Below are 23,338 nucleotides of genomic sequence, written 5' to 3' on the forward strand. Positions count from 1 at the left end.
CCCAGTTTCACTTACTTAGCTAGCAAATGCCGCTAGCTAGTTTAGCCTACTGAAACACCCTTCTCAAACAGAGGGATGCTATGTTAGCTGGTTGGCTATGACTTTCCAACACAACACTGGAACTCTTCCAAGTCAAGGTAAGCTTTTGGTATTACTAATTTATTGCCACCGGTGTAACTGCTTACTGACTACACTGTAACGTTACTGCATGATTGTAGCGGGTTTACTAACAGGTTAGTTCTATTAGCTATGCTGACTTTGACGTTACTTTAGCTAATATGGTGACGATGTAGGCTCTGTGTAGAGGTTTGGCTTGGAAAGGTTTTTTCGGCAGGTCACATACAGCTGATGTGTTGTGCATTGAAGTCCACAAGCGAAGGGAAGAGGTGAGAGGAGGAGAGATGCGAGAAGGAATACAACTTGGCTGCTATGAAAGCAAACAGTGTTTCCTTGTAATCAGGGATCTATTTTTCCGTCGATTCTGTTGAAAAATGTTTCTTAAAACAGAAGCAAAGGGAACGAAACGGGGATCAGAATTTGTCCAATAGAAACTCTCATTTGCAACTGTTGGTCTAATGATTACACCCTAGATCAGCTAGATGCAGGCAAGAGTGTGAAAGGCGGTATTGAATGTCACTGTCTGTCACCTTAAATTTGTCTCTCGACCTGTGTGCACCTACATTGTAAATTCGTAATTTAGGCTAGGTTGTAGCAACCTCATTATGGGTATAGGGAAAATGTGAGTATCATGTAGTAACCTAAACCTATCGCTGTTAAATTGAACTGGGTGAATCGAATATGAATGAGTCATCCAATATACTGTAATATAAATAAGGCCATGGAAAAAAAAAAAAAGCGCCCTCCCTCATCTTATATGGCACTGACTGCCACTGTTTTGTATATATAGTGTATTTCAATGTTTCCATTTAATTTAATCTTTGTTACATGTAATCTTTTGGTTCAACCTTAATGCCTAAGCATCATCAACAAAGGTAACATCTTTAGTGCAAGCTGATAAGCTGTGGAAAGGATATGTTCATATTTGTTCATAAAAATGGCCTGAGGTCAAAGGCTAAATTCAGACCACTAGGGGTCAGTGTTTTTAGATAGGAGATCCTTTAGTCTTACAGCCTACAATTGTATAACAAAAGAGAAAATAGAACTATAAAGATCTTTTACCAGTCTATCACACAATCTGTAACTCTTCAGTGATACAGATTGAATAAAGCCCTAAAACTGAACCAAAAAACAGCACCAATCTGAAAGGGCACTTTTCTCATAAGGCTGAAGGCAAGGTGCTCAGGCACCCAGAGCTCTATCTGTGCATGTGCCTGCAAATGCAAGGCATGGACGTATGGACCTGCAACCTCATAGCAGTCAACAAGTAATACTGAGATTTTTTTGGGGGTGCCTTGATATTTTCTGTTCATGTAAGGTAAGGCTTCTGCCCTGATTAAGGACTTCATGAAGATCCTCTGTAGCTCAGTTGGTAATGCATGGTACTTGCCACACCAGGATAGTGGGTTCAATTCCCAGGACCACCATACTTAAACTTGTTATGCACACATGACTGTAAGTCACTATGGATAAAAGTGTCTGCTAAATGTAATTTATTATTATGGTATATACACACACTCAACAAAAATGCAACATGTAAAGTGTTGGTCCCATGTTTAATGAGCTGAAATAAAAGATCCCAGAAATGTTCCATGTGCACTAAAAGCTTATCTAAAATGTTGTGGACAATGTTTTTTGCATTGCTGTTAGTGAGCATTTCTCTTTTGCCAAGATAATCTATCCATCTGACTGGTGTGGCATATCAAGAAGCTGATTAAACAGCATGATCATTACACAGGTGCACCTTATGCTGGGGACCATAAAAGGCCACTAAAATGTGTAGTTTTCTTACACAACGCCACAGATGTATCAAGTTGAGGGAGCGGACAATTGGCATGCTGACTGCAGAAATGTCCACCAGAGCTGTTGCCAGATAATTGAATGTTCAATTCTCTATCATAAGCTGCGTCCAACATCATTTTAGAGAATTTGGCAGGACGTCCAGCCTCACAACCGCAGACCACCTGTATGGCGTCGTGTGGGCGAGCAGCTTGCTAATGTCAAAGCTGTGAACAGAGTGCCCCATGGTTGCGGTGGGGTTATGGTATGGCCAGGCATAAGCTACGGACAATGAACACAATTGCATTTCATCAGTGGTCATTTGAATGCAGAGATACCTTGACAAGATCCTGAGGCCCATTGTCGTAAGGATCTGTACACAATTCCATGGCCTGCATACTCAGACATGTCACCCATTAAGCATGTTTGGGATGCTCAGGATCGCCATGTTCCAGTTCCTGACAATATCCAGCAACTTCGCACAGCTATTGAAGTGTTCAGGGAAAACATTCCACAGGCCACAATCAACAGCCTGATCAACTCCATGCGAAGGGGATGTGTCACACTGCATGAGGCAAATGGTGGTCACACCGGATACTGACTGGTTTCTGATCCACGCCCCTATCTGTATTGCCAGTCATGTGTAATCCATAGATTAGGGCCTAATGAATTATTTTCAGTTGACTGATTTCCTAATATGAACTGTAAGTCAGTAAAACCTTTGAAATTGTTGCTTTTGCATAAAATTGTTCAGTCTACATCCATTTTTGGACTTATGTATGAATGATATGTACCCATTGATTCTTGAAGAATATAACCTATAAATGCTTCATGAGCTTAGTTTAAAGGGCAATTCCGCAACTTTTCAACCTCATCTGCGGCACCAAACCAGTGTCTACATACTGTACGTGTAAACGGTGTGCTTCTATTATCTGTTTTTAAGAAGGTCCAAAAAATACAAAAAAATGCTTCGTGACATCACAGGGTAGGATTAAAACGGATTTTCAAAACCTGCAACGAGTTTCTAGCCAAGGGAGGGTATTTTCATGCTCCCTCTGTCACCGCAAATCTCACCCTTTGAGAATCACCTTTTCAACAAAACATAGAAATGCGCCGTTTCACATGTTAATACAGGTATTGTGCTGGAAATAATACAAATGAAGTTGATAAGTGGTGGAGTTGCCCTTTAACTGTCCTGTAAGAACACCAAATATAAGCTTGCTTTACTCCAATGTTTGTAAACAAGGTCGATGTAAACAAAACAATGTATAATCATGGATGGTCTGTTATAACATCCATAGCTCTGTAAATGAATTTGAAAGTGATTAAATGTATACAATTGAGATGGTCTGGCCGGCCCCTGCCCCCCCATAACATTAACGAGATGTTATTCGGTCTCATAGAGGAAGGAGAGCAGGACCTGTAAGTTTTTGAGCTCTGAGGTCACAGCCACCTACACCAAGGACCTGACTGCAGAGATCTGCGGGATGATGAAGAGTCCGCTTGACACTGGCACAGCCTCCGAAGTCCACAGGAAGAAGGTCACGCCAGAGACCCTCTGAAGATTGAGATCCCGGGTACACAGGCAAAGACATGCCGGTGTGGAAATCTGAGCGCTATGAGCTGATGACATACACCTGGGCGACCGCTGTCTTGTCAACCTATTGCTGCAGATGCTCCTGCTATGCTGCACAGCCCTTGTTCTACTGCAACACCTGAATGAGCTACCCCCGATACGGCTATGTGTACTGGATCGTGGATGAATACCTCATCTTACGTAGTGACTGCTGCTTGCCCCTTTAGGAGCTGCCTATAGGAGTGCAGTCAGGTCTCATCATTATAGTTCTGCATGTTTGATTCAGTGGATTCACCAATATTCTATTTATTTTTTGTACAATTTAAACTTTAATAGATGAATTCAGTCCTTTAGATCTCTAAAGGCCACATTTGGTAACAATCCAAAAATAAACAGTTACCTACAAAAATAAACCTGCATCATCAATAATATAAATAGAATATAGCAAAGTCTTTTTCATTAAAACATGTCAGTTGCATCCCGTCTCCTCCAAGCTGTGCCCCCAGCTGCTGTGTTCATCCACATCCTGGTACTGAACCATAACTAACACTGTCAGCAGAATCATTCCAGGTATAGATCTTACAGTCTCTGCATATAGCACTTCAGCATAGACCATAAGAGCATAGCTGAAGAGACGGGGGAAGATCTTTGGCAAATACAGTTATGCATCCATCTAGTTTATGTATATCTATATAAATTGTTCATACATTTCCAAGTTCAACAGTACTGGCCTATGGTTCCATGAGAACCACATAGTAGGCCTATATGCATTAGAGTAGATAATGCATGCATTATAGTATATTTATATGGGTTACCTTAGCAGTCATATTCCTACAACAGACTTAAAAGCCAACCAGACAGCACTGCCCATAACATGATACAATTGAAGATAAACCAACTTTCACAGTCTGACAAATCATACAGGAGCTTGTATAAATATCAAGTTTTAGAAACACCCAACATCTTTCATAAAAGCCACTCGTATTACAATAAGAAAGGCCTAATTATGAAACATTGTCTAGAATTATAATAGAAGACCGGATCTGGTAAATGGAGAAAAGAAAAAATCCCTGAATTAAAAGATAAAGTGCCCAGAAGCTTCAGTAGACAGTAAACTGGTCCGATAGGAGCGCTGGCAATAGATATGAACTGGTCTGGTTCAAAGCCCTGATGCTGAGATGTGCAGACCTCTAACTAGCTAACACAGGGCCAGTGGTATCTGTCAATGTAACACTGTGCTTTGCAACACCATTTAGCAGGGCTTACAAAGAAAATGGCTTTAGGATCTAAAATATAATAGATTATTTTACCATATCTAATTCCATTAACACAGTGATTAAACAAATTAAGTTCTGGGTGTGTAACCCCTTAAACTCTAGCTATAACATTCACCCTTAATTTTTATGAGGCTTCTAAGAGCTTGCACCAGGCAAAACCTAAACATTTTAGAATATCTTCAGTTATAGAACAGGAAAACAGAAAGCAACATCACATCATATCACCAACAGGCTTTAGATAAACAGTTTGATGCAGGTGAAGACCGAGAGGTCAGTTACACCATTTATCCATAAGGTGGGGCTATATAACCACACCACTACTCTTCTATAGAGATAAACATGGCAAATAATGCACTACCATCAGAAAAACGTCATATAGTACTGGCAGATAAACAACAAGGCTTTTAAAGATGCCAATTCAACATATTCTTGCAATTGGTCAGTGTGTTTGGATACGGTACTGAGGGTTGATGGCCCAAAATGCGAGAACTTGTTGCTCTGTCCATTGAAATGATTGTACTTTGCAATAGATGGACAGTTTCGGTTCAAATGACCTCCCCTATAACTACCAGAAGATGGATACAACCCTGGTAGAGATGTACATACAGTACTGAGAGAGACGGACAGGGAGGCAAAATGCGAGAACTTCTCAGAGCAACAAGTTCTACCCGCTCTCTCCTAGTCTAGGAGACTGAACACATGGTCATGTGACTTCACCTTTACAATAACGGACTAGTCTCTTTGGTCTTTTAGCACATCCATTTCCTGATGTCCCATGCAGCTTTGCTTCAGGGTTCACGCGCTGGTGCAACAGAAGGCTGATTTAAAGAATTTATCTTACCAGCCCTAGAGCAGATTAGGACAGATGTAGCCATGTTAAATGAATACCAGAGGAACAGCAACAATATAGCCATTGTCCGTTGCTGCTATTCCTAACCATGTTATCTGTGGCCACAGGCCTGGCACTGGCTCCAACAGAGGTGGTTTAAACTAGGCCCTGAACTTTCAACATAGAACTCCAAAAAACCTTGTTTGTCACATCCATTTCATTTCTCATGTTTTTTATTTGTTTTTTTACACAGCTTTCTAAGTTCCTTTTCTACTTCCTCTAAAACCATTAGTCAACTTCCTAAAATCTTTCCATTCTCACGGCATGTCCAGAGGTCAGAGATCAGCTCAAACTCCACTAACTGGCAGTCGGGTCACAAGCTGTAACACTCCCATCCTGACCTCTAAACCCTAAACAGCTACACCAAATATGCTTCTCCTTTCAAGACCATCACAACCTTCAGTTTAAATACAATCACTCATCTTGTCCATCTCTCAGTTACCTTTAATACGGAGTCACTTCCATGATAAACCAGTCCAGCCTTTGTTGCCGACGTGTTTTCTCTGCATTAACCCCTGTGAGAGAAATCAGTGAGCACACTAGGTCCCTATAGCGGTTGGATTGCTGCCACGCCTTCATAGAACACAATAAAACCATTTCAGCAAAGAAACAGAACAAAGCGTCACCCACATAAATTAAAACAACAATATGTACAAAGCAACGCATCCCCCAATTAAATAAAAAGTACAAATAAATTGAATCAATTATTTTGGGGTTTGAATCATTCATGTTCAAAAAGGTAATTCCAACAGAATAAAAATACAACTAACTAGAAAGAATGCACTAACCAGAAGGATGGGAAGAGAGTGAACAGAAGAGTGAACATGGCACACCAGGTGTAGGCCTACTCAGTAAAGACATGGAGCTAGTCTCTTGAGTGCTCCTGAATGAAGTCCAGGCTGACTGCAGTGGAACCACTGCTGCCCTCTATTGTCCATCCAGTGTATTGCACACAGGGTCCACTGGTACAATCTGGAGTTAACTCCAGCTGTCTGTCTCTCTCCAGTTTCTGAATCAGGTTGGACCAGTTTCCCCCTCAGTGTCCCTCAGACTGGCTTTTGGTTCCCAGCCCTCTCTCCTCTCCTTCAGGGGCAGTAGTTACCCCGGCCCCCCTGCTGCGCTCATGGCCTCCTGCAGTTTGAGTCTGTAGTTGTCGTAGCGACGCGTCACGGAACACACCCGCTCAGTCTCCTCCTTCTCCAGCATCCTCAGGAAGTTACTCAACTCTGGGATGGAGAACGCTTCCCACTGGAAGAGAGAGGGGTATGGTTAATACAGAGAGTGTGAGTTTAGTGTGTGTGGGAGTTCTGTGTGCGTCTTACCATGACCTCGCCAGTCTGCTGTTCTCTCAGGACGAAGCCTAGTGTGTCGGTGTTGGGACCTGCTAGCAGACGCAGGAACAACGGGTGCTCTCCCTCCGACAGCTTACACATGTACACTGCAGGAGGAAAAACACACAAGCTACAACATTAGTACCATGATATGCTGTGGTTATCATGCATGATCATTGGGCATTCTACAAAAGGGCTCAGTGTTGAGTCAGGGGGAAGACGTGCTGTAAAACACTTACTAATGAGAGCTTGGGAAACTGGGGATAGGCCAAAGTGGTGTGTGTGCATGGAAAACAACCCTGAATAAAAGTCTTGGCTCCATGCCAATGGGGTAAGTGCACACAAAAATGCACACACACATACGGGTAAATAACCACAGCAGCCCTGTCAGATCAGAGACAGAAGTCTTTCATGCGAGTCAGTCACCAGGCAGCCCTAAACCCTCCCGCATGCTCCTTATCCAGAGACACCACCACATGCTCCCAGCCTGTCCCTCCACAGTAGAGGTTCATGCCTGCTAGGCCAAGCCAGCCTATACCTAACCTTATTAAAACCCAGTTGGTGAAATAGACTAGCTATGTACCAGACGGTGCCGTGGTGGTACAGTACTTTCACGGTCCATCTCAGCAGGACTGGGAGAGAACGGCATTCCATGCCACACCGGATTCTGACATCACCATGGTATTTCTTGCTGCAGGCAGGGGCTTTACGTTCCCACCATCATCAGAATGGGTCATAAGTTACGTAGACATGCAAACATTTACCCTTCCTCTTTCATCACAGTAACAGATCCAGGGTCAGTTTTGACAGTACAAATCCTAACCATTACAAACTGAGTCCATGCCTCCCCCACCGTCCTAGGCCTACTCCACCCAGGGGGTGCTGCTGTGTATCTGTCTGAGGGTATTTATCAGCTAGTGGAACTAAACTGTTTTTAATTGGACCACAGTATAGACTCTGTCTAGACAGACCATCTCATTAACAGGCTCAGCCCTCCCCTCTTCATTTACCGAGGGGAAAATACCACAACGTCAGAGCTAGCATCTGAGCCACACTGTCCTAGAGGTCGGTGATAGCGTGTTTGCATTTCCCTTAACAAAATGAAGAGCTGTCAGATTACACAACAGTGTGACAAGAGATTAGACAGACGGTGACAGACTGTAGTCAGCACTGCTACTCGGCTGGAAGTCTGACCTATTCACAATCAAAACCATAATGGCTTTCCTGTGGCTCAGTTGGTAGAGCATGGTGTTTGCAACGCCAGGGTTGTGGGTTCGATTCCCACGGGGGGCCAGTACAAAAAAAAAAATGCATGTAATTAAATGAAATGTATGCAATCACTACTGTAAGTCGCTCTGGATAAGAGCATCTGCTAAATGACAATCTACCTGCACCGACCCCCAGCCAGTCTTCAGTAAGAGGGGCTAATCTCCTGATCTGTGGTATAGGGAGTAGGGACTGATCCATCTTTGCTCGTCTGCTGGGGGTCTTGAACCCGGGTTAAGGTCTAGGCTGAACCCCACCAGAGATCTGCCCAATCAATCATATCTAGCAGAGCCCTAACACAGGAAGAACTGTAGTAACAGTAGTCGGGGGTGGGGAGAAAAGACCAAGACACAGGCTGCTACTATAAACAGTACTAAAACCTGTTGGGGCCTTCTCTCCACAGGCTGGCAGGTTGGAGAGCAGCTGCTGCTGGACACGCTGTGTGTGTGTGTGTGTTTCCGCCCTGCCGGGGTATTCCTGCCACAGGGATGAAACACAATGTGTGTGGGGACAGCCCTGTGGCATTCAGCAACATGAGGCCGAGGAGTCTAGAAATACACATCCTGACCATACAGATACCGACACACTCACGAATACACCCCACACACACACACACACTATGTTCAGACACCAGCCCAGTTCTGGCATCTATGGCATGACAAACCAACTACAGTCTCTCCTCTAGCCAGAAAGACAGACACTTACCTTGCTCCTCCCTGCGGCAGCGTTTGTATAGGGCATATTTAGCAGGGTTGTCAGCTACGGTGAACTTGGTCAACAGGGCCTGGATCACCTGATAAAAACAAAGTTCACGATAAAGACTAGCATCAGCGTTCATATATAATTATAGCCATTTTCTACAAATCACTGCAAGCAGGTTGAACATAACTGTGAGAGACCCACCTGTCGTATGGTGTTGTTGGAGCTGATGTGAAGAGTGTTAGTCGCCCCCTGGGGGAGGTAGAAGGCCTCCTCTCCTCCCCCACCTCCTCGTACTGTGATGGGTCTCCTCAGCTCCAACTGCACCTTGATGAACCCTGTATACACACCACTGGGGTTCTACAGGGAGAGAGAGACAGGTCAGGATACTGCAGAACACAGAAAATGTTGCATGTTTGAGGGGGGTGTAACACAAATTAGCAGATGGAGCCCAGATTTGTGGGCCTCTCTCTAAGCCCATTACATCACGTACCACCTGCGGACGGGACAGCACCGTGTGTGAAAGAGTCATTAAAGGTGATGAGAGCTGAAACTCAAATCAGCTGACTGCCACGACTAAAACGCACCCACACCGTTACGTTTCTTTAGAGAAAGAACAAAAGAGTGACTTGTGGTTGCAATAGATGGACAGATCGGGGACACAAAGAGAGGAGAGAATAAAATGGGTGTGGGAGCAAACAAAGACATTCTAAAGAAGACAGAAGTAGTCATTATGCCTGCCTGACTGCATGTTTAGACGAGACTGACAGAATGGACATCAATCTGAATCAAAGAACAGTGGTTCAAACTTTGACCCCTCAGAAGAAAATAAGTACAGTCCCAGTCAAAAGTTTGGACACATACTCATTCCAGGGTATAGTCACCAAAACTATTAAATAACACATATTGAATCATAGAGTAACCAAAAAAGTTAGAACTTCAAAGTAACCACGTATCCTTGATGACAGCTTTGCACACTCTTGGCATTCTCTCAACCAGCTTCACGAAGAATAATTTTCCAACAGTCTTGAAGGAGTTCCCACATATGCTGAGCACTTGTTGGAAAAGCATTTCACTCTTCGGTCCAATTCATCCCAAACCATCTCAATTGGGTTGAGGTCAGGTGATTGTGGAGGCCAGGTCATCTGATGAAGCACTCCATCACTCTCCTTCTTGGTCAAATAGCCCTTACACAGCCTGGAGTTGTGTTGAGTCATTGTCCTGTTGAAAAACAAATGATAGTAGAACTAAGCGCAAACCAGATGGGATGGCAGAATGCTGTGGTACCCATTCTGGTTAAGTGTGACTTGAATTCTAAATAAATCAGACAGTGTCACCAGCAAAGCACCCCCACAACTCCTCCTCCATGCTTCACGGTGGGAACCACACACGCAGAGATCATCCTTTCACCTACTCTGCGTCACAAAGACACGGTGGTTGGAACCAAAAATCTCAAATTTGGACTCATCAGACCCAAGGACAGATTTCCACAGGTCTAATGTCCATTGCTTGCGTTTCTTGGCCCAAGCAAGTATTTTCTTAATGGTGTCCTTTAGTAGTGGTTTCTTTGCAACAATTCAACCATGAAGGCCTGATTCACGCAGTCTCCTCTGAACAGTTGATGTTGAGATGTGTCTTGAACTACGTGAAGCATTTATTTGGGCTGCAATTTCTGAAGCTGGTAACTAATGAACGTATCCTCTGCAGCAGAGGTAACTCTGGCTCTTCCTTTTCCTGTGGCGGTCATCATGAGAGCCAGTTTCATCACAGCGCTTGATGGTTTTGCGACATTACTTAAAGAAACTGGACTGACTGATCTCCGTGTCTTAAAGTAACGGACTGTTGTTTCTCTTTGCTCTTTGAGCTGTTCTTGCCATAATATGGACTTGGTTTTTTACCAAATAGGGTCATCTGGTTGAAAGAATGCCAAGAATATGCTAAGCTGTCATCAAGGCAGGGGTGGCTACTTTGAATGAACACTTTTTTGGTTACTAAACTCAGCAAAAAAAGAAACATCCCTTTTTCACAACCCTGTTTTAAAATAATAATTTGTAAAAATCCAAATAACTTCGCAGATCTTCATTGTAAAGGGTTTAACCTGTTGGGGATAGGGGGCAGTATTTGCACGGCCGGATAAAAAACGTACCCGATTTAATCTGGTTATTACTACTGCCCAGAAACTAGAATATGCATACAATTGTTTGATTTGGATAGAAAACACCCTAAAGTTTCTAAAACTGTTTGAATGGTGTCTGAGTATAACAGAACTCACATGGCAGGCAAAAACCTGAGAAGATTCTGTACAGGAAGTGCCCTCTGACCATTTCTTGGCCTTCTACACTCTCTTTATTGAAAACAAAGGATCTCTGCTGTAACGTGACACTTTCTACTGCTCCCATAGGCTCTCAGAAGGCGCCAGAACGTTGAATGATGACTTTGCAGCCCATGGCTGAAAAACAGTAGCGCATTTGGATAGTGGTCGATCTGAGAACAATGAGACGGGCACGCGCTGTGCACGTGAAGAGTCCATTTTAGATTTTGAGTCTGAACGAAAACAGGGTTTCCCGGTCGGAATATCATCTTTTTTTACGAGAAAAATCGCATAAAAATAGATTTGAAACAGCGTTTGACATGCTTCGAAGTACCGTAACGGAATATTTTGCATTTTTTTGTCACGATATGCGTCCGCGCGTCACCGTTCGGATAGTGTCTTGAATGCAAGAACAAAACAGAGGATATTTGAACATAACTATGGATTATTTTGAACCAAAACAACATTTGTGGATGAAGTAGAAGTCCTGGGAGTGCATTCTGACGAAGAACAGCAAAGGTAATCCAATTTTTCTTATAGTAAATCTGAGTTTGGTGAGGGCCAAACTTGGTGGGTGTCAAAATAGCTAGCTCATGATGGCAAGCTATCTACTCAGAATATTGCAAAATGTGCTTTTGCCGAAAAGCTATTTTAAAATCGGACATAGTGAGTGCATAAAGGAGTTCTGTATCTATAATTCTTAAAATAATTATGTTTTTTTGTGAACGTTTATCGTGAGTAATTTAGTAAATTCACCGGAAGTTTGCGGTGGGTATGCTAGTTCTGAACGTCACATGCTAATGTAAAAAGCTGGTTTTTGATATAAATATGAACTTGATTGAACAAAACATGCATGTATTGTATAACATAATGTCCTAGGAGTGTCATCTGATGAAGATCAAAGGTTTGTGCTGCATTTAGCTGTGGTTTTGGTTTTTGTGACATTATATGCTAGCTTGAAAAAATGGGTGTCTGATTATTTCTGGCTGGGTACTCTGCTGACATAATCTAATGTTTTGCTTTCGTTGTAAAGCCTTTTTGAAATCGGACAGTGTGGTTAGATTAACGAGAGTCTTGTCTTTAAAATGGTGTAAAACAGTCATATGTTTGAGAAATTGAAGTAATAGCATTTCTAAGGTATTTGAATATCGCGCCACGGGATTCCACTGGCTGTTGAGTAGGTGGGACGATTTCGTCCCACATACCCTAGAGAGGTTAAACACTGTTTCCCATGCTTGTTCAATGAACCATAAACAATTAACAGCTTACAGATGGTTGGCAATTAGGTCACCGTTATGAAAACTTAGGACACTAAAGAGGCCTTTCTACTGCCCAGGGTCCCTGCTCATCTGTGTGAACGTGCCTTGGGCATGCTGCAAGGAGGCACGAGGACTGCAATAAATTGCCATGTCCATACTGTGAGACGCCCAAGACAGCGCTACAGGAGACAGGACGGACAGCAGATCGTCCTTGCAGTGGCAGACCATGTGTAACACCTGCACACACCTGCGGGACAGGTAAAGGATAGCAACAACTGTCCGAGTTGCACAATCCCTCCATCAGTGCTCAGACTCTCAGCCTATTGCGGCCAGAGGCTGGACTGAGGGCTTGTAGGCCTGTTGTAAGGCTGGTCCTCACCAGACATCACCGGCAACAATGTCGCCTATGGGCACAAACCCCCCTTCGGTGGACCAGACTGGACTGGCAAAAAGTGCTCTTCACTGAGTCGCCGCGGTTGTGTCTCACCAGGGGTTATGGTCGGATTCGCATTTATCGTCGAAGGAATGAGCGTAACACCGAGGCCTGTACTCTGGAGCCGGATCGATTTGGAGGTGGAGGGTCCGTCATGGTCTGGGGCGGTGTGACACAGCATCAGACTGAGCTTGTTGTGTCATTGCAGGCAATCTCAACGCTGTGCGTTACAGGGAATACATCCTCCTCCCTCATGTGGTACCCTTCCTGCAGGCTCATCCACATGACCCTCCAGCATGACAATGCCACCAATGCCACCATTTCCCCCCAGAAATGTCCGGGAACTTGCAGGTGCCTTGGTGGAAGAGTGGGGTAATCTCACAGCAAGAAGTGGCAAATCTGGTGCAGTCCATGAGGAGGAGACGCACTGTAGTACTTAATGCAGCCGGTGGCCACACCAGATACTGACTGTTAATTTTGACCCCCCCCCTCCCCCCTTTGTTCAGGGACACATTATTCCATTTCTGTTAGTCACATGTCTGGAACTTGTTCAGATTATGTCTCAGTTGTTGAATCTTATGTTCATACAAATATTTACACATGTTAAGTTTCCTGAAAATAAACAGTTGACAGTGAGAGGACGTTTCTTTTTTGCTGAGTTTACATGATTCCATAATAGTTTTGGTGTCTTCACTATTATTCTACAATGTAGAATATAGTTGAAAATAAAAAAAAAACCTTGAATGGTGTCCAAACGTTTTACTGGTACTGTATGTTAGTTATTCATCTGGGACAAATCTCTCAGGCAGGCCTGTTCAAGGCAGCTAGTGTGGTGAACATGTGTTGTGTGCCACCATCATGCCCGCAGCTTGATGAGCACTGAGCAGCCAGTTGGTCCTCTTCTACATAACAGGGTGGGTCAGGACAACTCAAGGGCTTCTGCTCAATCCTCCTAATCATTAGCAAAGGAAGGAGTTGTGGTGGAAGCATGCAGCGAACAAACGTGAGTGTCACGTCTCTTGTGGATCAGGAGACGATAGATGACAAAACATGGGTGCAGAATGAGCCTTTACGGTTCAGCTCAGCTCTGAAGGCTGGCCGACCCATACACGCACACACTCGTGCCAGAGATAACCATGAGAGCCTGACAGTCATTCAAGTTAGTTAAGGGATGAGGGGACAAAGTGGGTAGCTAGGTCACAAGGGATGATAAACCGAGGTAGCCTTGTGTCTGATGTAGGAGTTGGGTTAAGGGTTAGTGGACGGGGTCAGAGGTCACTTGCCAGGGTCATTTTGAGGTGGTCCTTGGAGGAGTTGTTGTACAGCTCGACCTTCTGTCTGATCTCCTCTCTGCTGAGATGAGTCCGTAACTCCCTTTCCTGCGCCACATCCTGATTGACAGAAACAGAGTTAAGTGGTGTTATTACATGTGTTATGACCTGAAGAGATTGTCTATCTGTATCAGCTGATCTTACCAAAGAGCATACGCACACACACACGCACACGCACACACACAGCCCTGGGCCTGCCACAGAGTGGTTTCCTGACCTTCATTTGGAGGCCCTAGATCAGGGATATGCAACTAGCAGCCTGCAGGCCAGATTATTAATTTATACCAGCCCTTTGATCAATTCTTAACATGAACAAAAGATCTGCAAAAATATCTACGCCAACATTCGGACATTAGTGCGAAAATGACTAGCACTATGCTGGTGGTCGTAGTGTGGTTTCTAGCGCCTACGTGGCCAGCTGATTCTTTTTTCTCCATATGAAGTTGGCTCTAGCGTTTGAATGGTTTAAGCTACAAACTATTATGACCCTATTACTGAAAGCTACGAAATAAGGAACACCTAAGTGCCTTCTATTTCCTTCTCTGATGTTCACAAGGACTTGTTAAAAACGGGAGTTATGACAACAACAAAAAAATCCCTAATGACAGAAATGAATTCAAAACTGCAGACTGGAATTTGGCATTACCTGATTTGACATAGTGCATCTTTGTTATTTATTGAGGTACTTCGTTTCCAGATGATTTTAAATTGACTTAATTACTTTTAGAACCTCTTAATGTTTGTTTTTGGGTTGAACCGACTCACGTTGGTTGAGCGCCAGTCAGTTCTTTTCCTAATTACTTTTGGCAACATTTCATTTTAAGAGAAGTATTTTAATGGTGGTTGTGCATAAAAATAAAAACTTCCAATGAATAATCATGTGGAAAATGTGCCTCCGTAACAATATATACAATGAACAAAAACAAACGCAACATGTAAAGTGTTGGTTTCATGATGCTGAAATAAAAGAGCCCAGAAATGTTCCTTACATACAAAAATAGAAAATGTTGCTCAAATTTTGTGCACAAATGTGTTACATCCCTGTTAGTGAGCATTTCTCCTTTGCCAAGATAATCCATCCACTTGACAGGTGTGGCATATCAAGAAGCTGATTAAAAAGCATGATCATTGCAAAGGTGCACCTTGTGCTGGGGACAATGCCACAGATGTCTCAATTTGAGGGAGCGTGCAATTAATTGGCATGCTGACTGCAGGAATGTCCACCAAAGCAGATGCCAGAGTATTTAATGTTGATTTTGGAAAATAATCTAGGGGAAACACTGCCATCACACGCATACGACCATCACACATCTCATACACACAACCTGTGTCTCATTGGGTCTAGGTCTCCCCATCAAGGCAAGGGTCCACCACAGAACGGACGCACATGCACACACAGATGACTCATCCCACCATAGGATAGAAGTGTGCCAGGCCCAACCCAAGGAGAGAGGTCAGTCATGTAATGAATGTGCTCCCCAGATCCATACAGATGAGTCATACCGCTGAAGGCTGTGACACACACACACACATTTTAACTCCTAGAAAGCAGAAGGATCTGACTTCAGAGTTTGTTTGATAATGAGAACTGAATTTTAGTAATATTTCTTAATGGACATGACTTCAGCTTCCTCTCCATATCACCCTGGATCAAGCAGTCATAGCAGACACGTCATCCTCAGTGTGTGTGCCTGCCTGAAGGTCCATAGTCCACACAGCACTGTGTGTTCTTACATGGGCATAGAGCTTTGCTCTCTAAGGCTCCTAGCTACTAAAAACAAACCTAAACCACACTCAGTATCCTGGCAAGACCTAGCAGGCACTGGACACCTTATAAGGCCACACTGCACAAGAGACCAGGGTGCCAACGTGCACACACACAGAAGAGTCCACCTAAGGCAATAACATTGATAGTGGAGTGGTATGGTTCTAATAGCCTAGTATTTACATCAGGGAGACCGGGCTGACTGGGGCCCTATTCCTGACCTACTAGAGTTCTCTTTAATGTCAACATCAAGGCAGTAAAAGGCATGCTTCTGATGGACTTTACTGCCTACCACAGAGGAAAACAGGCTCATAAAATACAGTACAAAACTCCTAACCGTTACGGTTAGCAACGGATATGGTCTAATGCTGGGGTTTAGACTCTTGCCGCAGCCAGATGTGTTCACTGACTGGGGACTGGGCGGCGCTGTAGGTCAAGTCCACCTAGCCCATGGTGTGACCCAGTAGGTTCATGAGACTATGGGTTGCAGTGTATGAGCCCAAACAGGTGACATTGACCTGTTGCTTGGTTGAGCCCAGTGACTCACTACAGGAATACTAGGTCAACGGCACTGTTAGCACTACATAGACATGACAGCATATCAAGGAGGAGAAAGTGGCTCTACACTGATAACTAAAGGCCTTTGCAGACAGTAGGTCAGATTCAGTCTTACTGAAAGTATGCATATTCTTCACAACATATGTCCGAACTCAGAATCTCAAAATAACATTGTCACTGTGGTAGAAGATTTATTTTGATTGAGATTTTGATAAATGCGCAATCGCCATCAGGTAGCTTGACTTCAGATGGGTCATGTAAAGAGGGTTATTACACAGCATGCAAACATTTAAATCAAACTATTATATTATTCTGACTCTTCCCAATAATCGTATTATTGTGTGCATAATCAGTGCTGGTTGTGTTCCTATTGGTCAGTCACCGAGATCGGCTCGTAACACCAGCCACACACACACACCATAAAGGCCCCAAACAAATCTGATACTGCCAGAACTGTTGGAGCCTACGACCGGACGTAGCGGTACTTAAATCAGATGTAGGCCCGGTCACACTGAAAGAGCCAAGACGACCGACAATCGTTTACGACCTACGACTTTGCAATTGTCAGGGACGGCAAAATACTGGCATAAGATGACAAAAAAAAAGTACAATCTGGGGGGCTTTAGCCTCTAAATCCACCATGTATTTATACACACACTGTAGTCACGGCAGATAGAGCTAGTCATCCCTGAAGTACTTTACCGGGTTGTACAGGTCACAGCTGATTAAGGTGGCTCACAGTAAGACCCAGGGGATTATGGGTAGCCACAGAGAAAGAGGTTGGTGATGGTTATGACAACACTTGCTAGCCGCTATTGTACGGGCCATGACCACACAGGGGTTGTGAGAGAGAGAGTTGGTTCATTGGCCTGACAGCCATCACGACCAGGATTACCTCTGTTTCAAACAGAACCTCACAGAGGTTATGATCAACTACAACAGATGGCTCAGTGCCGAGCCAGCTCATGACTGCGGTCTTGAACAAACTAACATCGGTATCATTACTTTAGGTTCCGAGGCAGAGTATGTAAAAGGGAGTGTGTTTGAGTACATACAGACAGAGGAGCACCAGCGAGCCGGAGCGTGAGACAAAAGGCAAAACAAACATGCTGATGAGGTAATGCCCCAAAACAAAACAGCCTTCTCCCTCCCACACAGTGTTTGTTTTAGCCACGGGCCACTACACTGCAGCCGGCGAGGAGGAGAGCAGAAACACAGCAGAACAGATTTTAGGACTGTCCCTGAGAGTTCAACCTGTCGCTCTTAACCTGTCCACCCTACACTCCCTTCACTGTAGTTACTGCAGCATCAAGGTTAATGAATGCCAGTCGGATTAGACTCCGTTAAATTAACGACAAGCCTATACTCTCCCTCTGTACCCTGATTGAAGTAAGCAGTTAGGCAACTTTTCCTGAGGCAGGCAGGGTTAGCTGGGGTGGCAGAGGTATAAGAGCAGGACTGATAAAGGAGGAGGGAGGAGAGGGGAGTTGTTTTTTTAGGGTGAAGAGTCAGTTGGCAGAGCAATGTGGGATAGCTGTGGGCCAGCGTGCGGTAAAGTGGCTCTGGGGTTGAGTGCTTAGAGTAAGCCTTAGTAGAGTTACGAGTTCAGTGCAGGGTTAAGTAGAGGTGTGAGGGTGTAGCTTAACGTGCGAAGCAATGTGTGTTAGGTAGAGGTCGACCGTTTATGATTTTTCAACGCCGGTACCGATTATTGAAGGACCAAAAAAAGCCAAAACCGATTAATCAGACGTTTTTTTTTATATATAAAAAATAAAATTTGTGAATGCGCTTGTTAAAATCACCGTTTGGCGAAGTAGACTGATTTGATGATATATTAAGAGGCACCGCATTGATTATTTGCAAAGCAGGACAAGCTAGTTAAACTAGTCATATTAACCATGTGTAGTTAACTAGTGATTATGTTAAGATTGATTGTTTTTTTTATAAGATAAGTGTAATGCTAGGAAGCAACTTACCTTGGCTCCTTGCTGCACTCGCGTAACAGGTGGTCAGCCTGCCACGCAGTCTCCTCGTGGAGTGCAATGTAATAGGCGACCAAAAATGCCGATTACCAATGGTTATGAAACCGTGAAATCGGCCATGCCGATTAATCGGTCGACCTCTAGTGCTAGGTGTGGTGTAATGTGTTTGGTGTGTTCAAAGGTGAGAGAATAGGCTATGCTTTGTGTCAGTCGCAGTCAGTCAAACAAACCAGTTCCTCGCCTGACTAATATAGATTACACACAGCTGATGTTATCCGTTTACAGATGGACAGAGCCAGACAGCCATGCTTCTCAAGCAGAAAATAAAACAAGCTAAGAAAGGCTGGAAATAGACTAAACACCCCTGACAACCTACATCTGGATGTATGGGCGTGGATATTGTTCTAGATAAAGATTCAGGGAAGAGCAGTTTGACCATGTGTTATGGTAGTTTGTGAATCCATGACCAGTCTCATTCAGTGCTATAGTGATGAAGCAACTATCCGCCCCTCTGTGTGGGACTTCCTCTTCAGCATAGAGGGGAAATCCACAGCAGCCACACCTTTCCTCCGCATAACAGACGTGGACATTCCTCAACTAATGCAGGTTCTGTAGACATAAACCAAGCACTGCATACACCGCATCCAGTGAAAACCCACTTGGAGCTTCTATACTACCACTATACCACAGCCAATTCCCTGACACCACACTACAAACAGCACAGTATTAATTTTGACCTGGAGGGATTCCAGCTGCTATTTACTGTCCTGAGTCTGACCCAGTACTGCATGCACATACACACAGAATAACGTGGGAAAGACTAAACCACTCCATTGACTGCAGCAGGAGAGTGTGATCCATCCCTTAGCGTCCCACTGGATAGAACAGAGGTGAATTCCTGCTCAGTGGGCTCAGAGTGAGAGAGTCCATTCTGCCTCCTGTGGTGTCAATGGACACGCATACCTGAAAGTGGCTTTACTGAGGATGAGTAAGGAGGTCACGACTGAAACCCTCTGCTGAACACACACAAAACAAAAATACTGAACAGAACAAACTCTGGGCTGAACAAAGAGAAAGAGGAATGGAAACCACCCCGGTAGAACTGCTGACTCTCCCCACAGGCCCCTGGCCTAGAACACACAGACTGCTGATAGAGATCTCCACAGACCCCCTATCTAGCAGAGGTATGAAAACACTGGAGATTGGAAAATCTGAATCTTGGGGAGTTGGGATGTGCCTGTTTCTCCGAGTCTGTGCTCCATGTGTAGTCTACTGCCTAGTCTACTGCTCCACACCAAGTCAAACATATGAGAGAGAGGGGGCTGAGGTAGTGAAGGGAAGCTAAGAAAAAAAGTGAGTTCCATATTTGGATTTTTTTGGGGACGATGTATCATTGTTTTGACGATGTGGCAATATTATTTTTGCGCTAGTTGGCTATACATGCAAATCAATCCCAGAACAGCAGCAAAGGACCTTGTGAAGATGCTGGAGGAAAAATGTACAAAAGTATCCATATCCACAGTAAAACGAGTCCTATATCGACATAACCTGAAAGGTCGCTCAGCAAGGAAGAAGCCACTGATCCAAAACCGCCATAAAAAAGCCAGACTAAAGTTGCTTGGCAGCAATTTGACCATGAAGGCCTGATTCACTCAGTCTCCTCTGAACAGTTGATGTTGAGATGTGTCTGTTACTTGAACTCTGTGAAGCATTTATTTGGGCTGCAATTTCTGAGGCTGTTAATGATTGAACTTTGCGGGGGGTATGCTAGTTCTGAACGTCACATGCTAATGTAAAAAGCTGGTTTTTGATATAAATATGAACTTGATTGAACAAAACATGCATGTATTGTATAACATATGTCCTAGGGTTGTCATCTGATGAAGATCATAAAAGGTTAGTGCTGCATTTAGCTGTCTTCTGGGTTTTTGTGACATTATATGCTAGCTTGAAAAATGGGTGTCTGATTATTTCTGGCTTGGTACTCTGCTGACATAATCTAATGTTTTGCTTTCGTTGTAAAGCCTTTTTGAAATCGGACAGTGTGGTTAGATAAAGGAGAGTCTTATCTTTAAAATGCTGTGAAATAGTCATATGTTTGAAAAATTGAAGTTTTTGTATTTTAGAGGAGTTTGTATTTCGCGCCACGCCCATCATTGGATATTGGAGCAGGTGTTCGGCTAGCGGAACGTCTAGATGTAAGAGGTTAACTGTAAATGTACTACTGGTGAGCCATCGGCACGGCCTCCGCAATGGATTAGTCCACTGACAGGCTTCAATCAAGATGTTCCATAAAATGTTTAAAAAAATATATAAATTGTAACTGCTCGACCTAAAAATGTTTTAACAAATCTTAGGTCGACCAAAAGCTTATTCCCCAAACGATGTCAGCCCTAGTATAGTCCTCCAACACAGCTATCCCACAGCTGTATAGCTTCACCACACAAAACAGTGCTGATAACTCAACTCCTCACCACCAAGTGGCTTCTTGCCAGGATGTTCCAGCACAGTTATTGTTTTTCTAAGACTCCTGAAATATAGGCTTAATATCAGTGTGTTGAGTACGACTGACTGGTGCAGACAGGATTCATTACTGCAGCATGTAGCCTAGGCCTATAATAAAGACATTACATTGCTGTAGTCCAATAACTAGACTGTTCTACTTCCTCACACCTCTCAGCTCCTCAGGCTTTTACACCACATCCTCCCCAATCACTTCATCTGAAAAGCTGGTTACCCAACACTGTGTGCGTGTGTGTGTGCGCGCGTTTCAGCAACGGGGAGTAAGCATGGGGTGGTGAGATGTGACATTTTGAAAGGCAGACTTCCCAGTTCATCAGTAGCTATTTTAGTGTGTGAGGCAATTGAAAATTTCACAGCACTGAAAGACACTTCCCAGAACAGAACCGTAGGCCAGTCCTTTGAGAACCCAGGCCAACAATATCCCAGACTTCCACTGTTGAGTGTTATTAGCTGGCTCTGTGGAAACCTGGACCCTGCACTGCAGACATGTTACCTAGGGAGACAGGGATGATTGAGAGTTCACGTTAACTGCCTGGGGAAGACTCAACATGCCTCAAACCACTGTGCTGGGTCAGCATGTTGTCAGCCTAATGTGAGAGAGGCCCACAGGGGGAGAAATCCACACAATACACACACATTCACTATAGTATGTAGCCTAGGCAGTGTGGTGCCAGGACAACAACCTCTCCCTCAATGTGAGCAAGACAGGAGCTGATCGTGGACTACAGGAAAAGACCGGGCCAAACAGGACCCCATTAACATCGTATGGGCTGTAGTAGCCTTCCCTGTGGCTCAGTTGGTAGAGCATGGTGTTAGCAATGCCAGGGTTGTGGGTTCGATTCCCACGGGGGGCCAGTACGGAGAGAAAAATAAATGTAAAAAAATGTATGAAATGTATTCACTACTGTAAGTCGCTCTGGATAAGAGCGTCTGCTAAATGACTAAAATGTAAAAAATGTTAAAGTTCCTTGGTGTCCACGTCAACAAACTAGCATGGTCCAAACACACCAAGATAGTCGTGAAGCGGGCACAAAACCTTTTCTCCCTTAGGAGACAAAAGATTTGGCATGGGTCCACTGATCCTCAAAGTTCTACAGCTGCACCATCGAGAGCATAACTGCCTGGTAGGCAACTGCTCGGCATCTGACCGTAAGGCGTTACAGAGGGTAGTACGTACGGCCAAGTACAAGCTTCCTGCCATCCAGGACCTATATAAAAGGCGCGCCAGAGGAAAGCCGATAAAATTGTCAGACTCCAGTCACCCAAGTTAAAACTGTTCTCTGCTACTACACGGCAAGCGGTACCGGAGCGCCAAGTCTAGGACCAAAAGGCTCCTTATCAGCTTCTACCCCCAAGCCATAAGACTACTGAACAATTAATCAAGTGGCCATCGGACTATTTACATTAACACACTCATCCCCCCATTTGTTTGGTACACTGCTGCTACTCGCTGTTTATTATCTATGCATAGTCATTTCACCCCTACCTAACATGAACAAATTAACAACTAACCTGTACCCCCACACTGTCTCGGTACCCTCTGTATACAGCCTCGTTATTGTTATTTTGTAACTTTTTACTTGAGTTTATTTGGTAAATATTTTCTTAACTCTTCTTGAACTGCACTGTTGGTTAAGGGCTTGTAAGTAAGTATTTCACGGTAAGACGTGACAAATAAAGTTTGATTTGACATGGCATATAGCGATAGGAGACACATAGGGAATGCAGTGTAACAAATAGCACTAGGCCCAGCACTGTTCCAGTCTTTCTGATTCACTTCTCTCTCTAGAGTGGATCTCCATCTCAGAGACATAAAACAGGCCTGGCTTCAGACAGATCGGATTACAGTAACATGGAAAACATTCCTATAGACCAACACATTGAGGATAATAAAGAGGGATGAAAAACAGGTGTGTCTGTGTCAAGAGACAGGAACACAATAGAACACACAGTATGTGGAATATGGGGATGACTGAGCAAATGTGATACTATGGTGGTTCACTCGGAGGAAGTAGACTTGTCTGACTAACACTCCTAAAGTACGCATCATGAAAACTGCCACGGAAGTATGAATCGGCAGGGAGCTAGCCTGTAGAGCTAGTCAATGGGGAGTAGCATTGACCCGCTCTATCGTGTCTGTAACCCTCACTTAGCAAAGACAGACAGGAACCACACTGCAGAGAGCGTAACAAGCGCAACACAAGGCTATCCCACTCAGTCAGCATAGTTGCAGGGAAACTGC

General features: G+C 44.0%; 1 protein-coding gene and 1 non-coding gene across 5 annotated transcripts in view; one reads left to right on the plus strand and one right to left on the minus strand.

Annotated features, from left to right (window-relative positions):
* Window positions 1-3,777: 3,777 nt before the first annotated feature.
* Window positions 3,778-23,338, minus strand: part of LOC106576047 (ras association domain-containing protein 3) — a 56,367-nt gene continuing 36,806 nt past the window's right edge. For 3 of the 4 annotated variants that reach the window (XM_045699697.1, XM_045699698.1, XM_014152879.2), the window contains 5 exons: window positions 14,221-14,328; window positions 9,139-9,294; window positions 8,941-9,028; window positions 6,961-7,076; window positions 5,794-6,886 (listed from right to left, as the gene is read on the minus strand). In XM_045699697.1, the coding sequence (XP_045555653.1) occupies window positions 6,737-6,886; window positions 6,961-7,076; window positions 8,941-9,028; window positions 9,139-9,294; window positions 14,221-14,328 (618 nt within the window). In that variant the 3' untranslated portion in view covers window positions 5,794-6,736. Of the gene's footprint in view, window positions 6,887-6,960; window positions 7,077-8,615; window positions 8,713-8,940; window positions 9,029-9,138; window positions 9,295-14,220; window positions 14,329-23,338 lie in introns of all 4 variants that reach the window. The other variant, XR_006760104.1, reaches the window with a different exon arrangement.
* On the plus strand, window positions 21,875-21,950 carry trnaa-agc (transfer RNA alanine (anticodon AGC)). The gene has a single exon. It is a non-coding gene; the product is annotated as a tRNA-Ala (tRNA).

The sequence above is a fragment of the Salmo salar genome, chromosome ssa17 (genome assembly GCF_905237065.1).
Source record: "Salmo salar chromosome ssa17, Ssal_v3.1, whole genome shotgun sequence".
In the NCBI taxonomy this organism is placed as follows: Eukaryota; Metazoa; Chordata; class Actinopteri; order Salmoniformes; family Salmonidae; genus Salmo; species Salmo salar.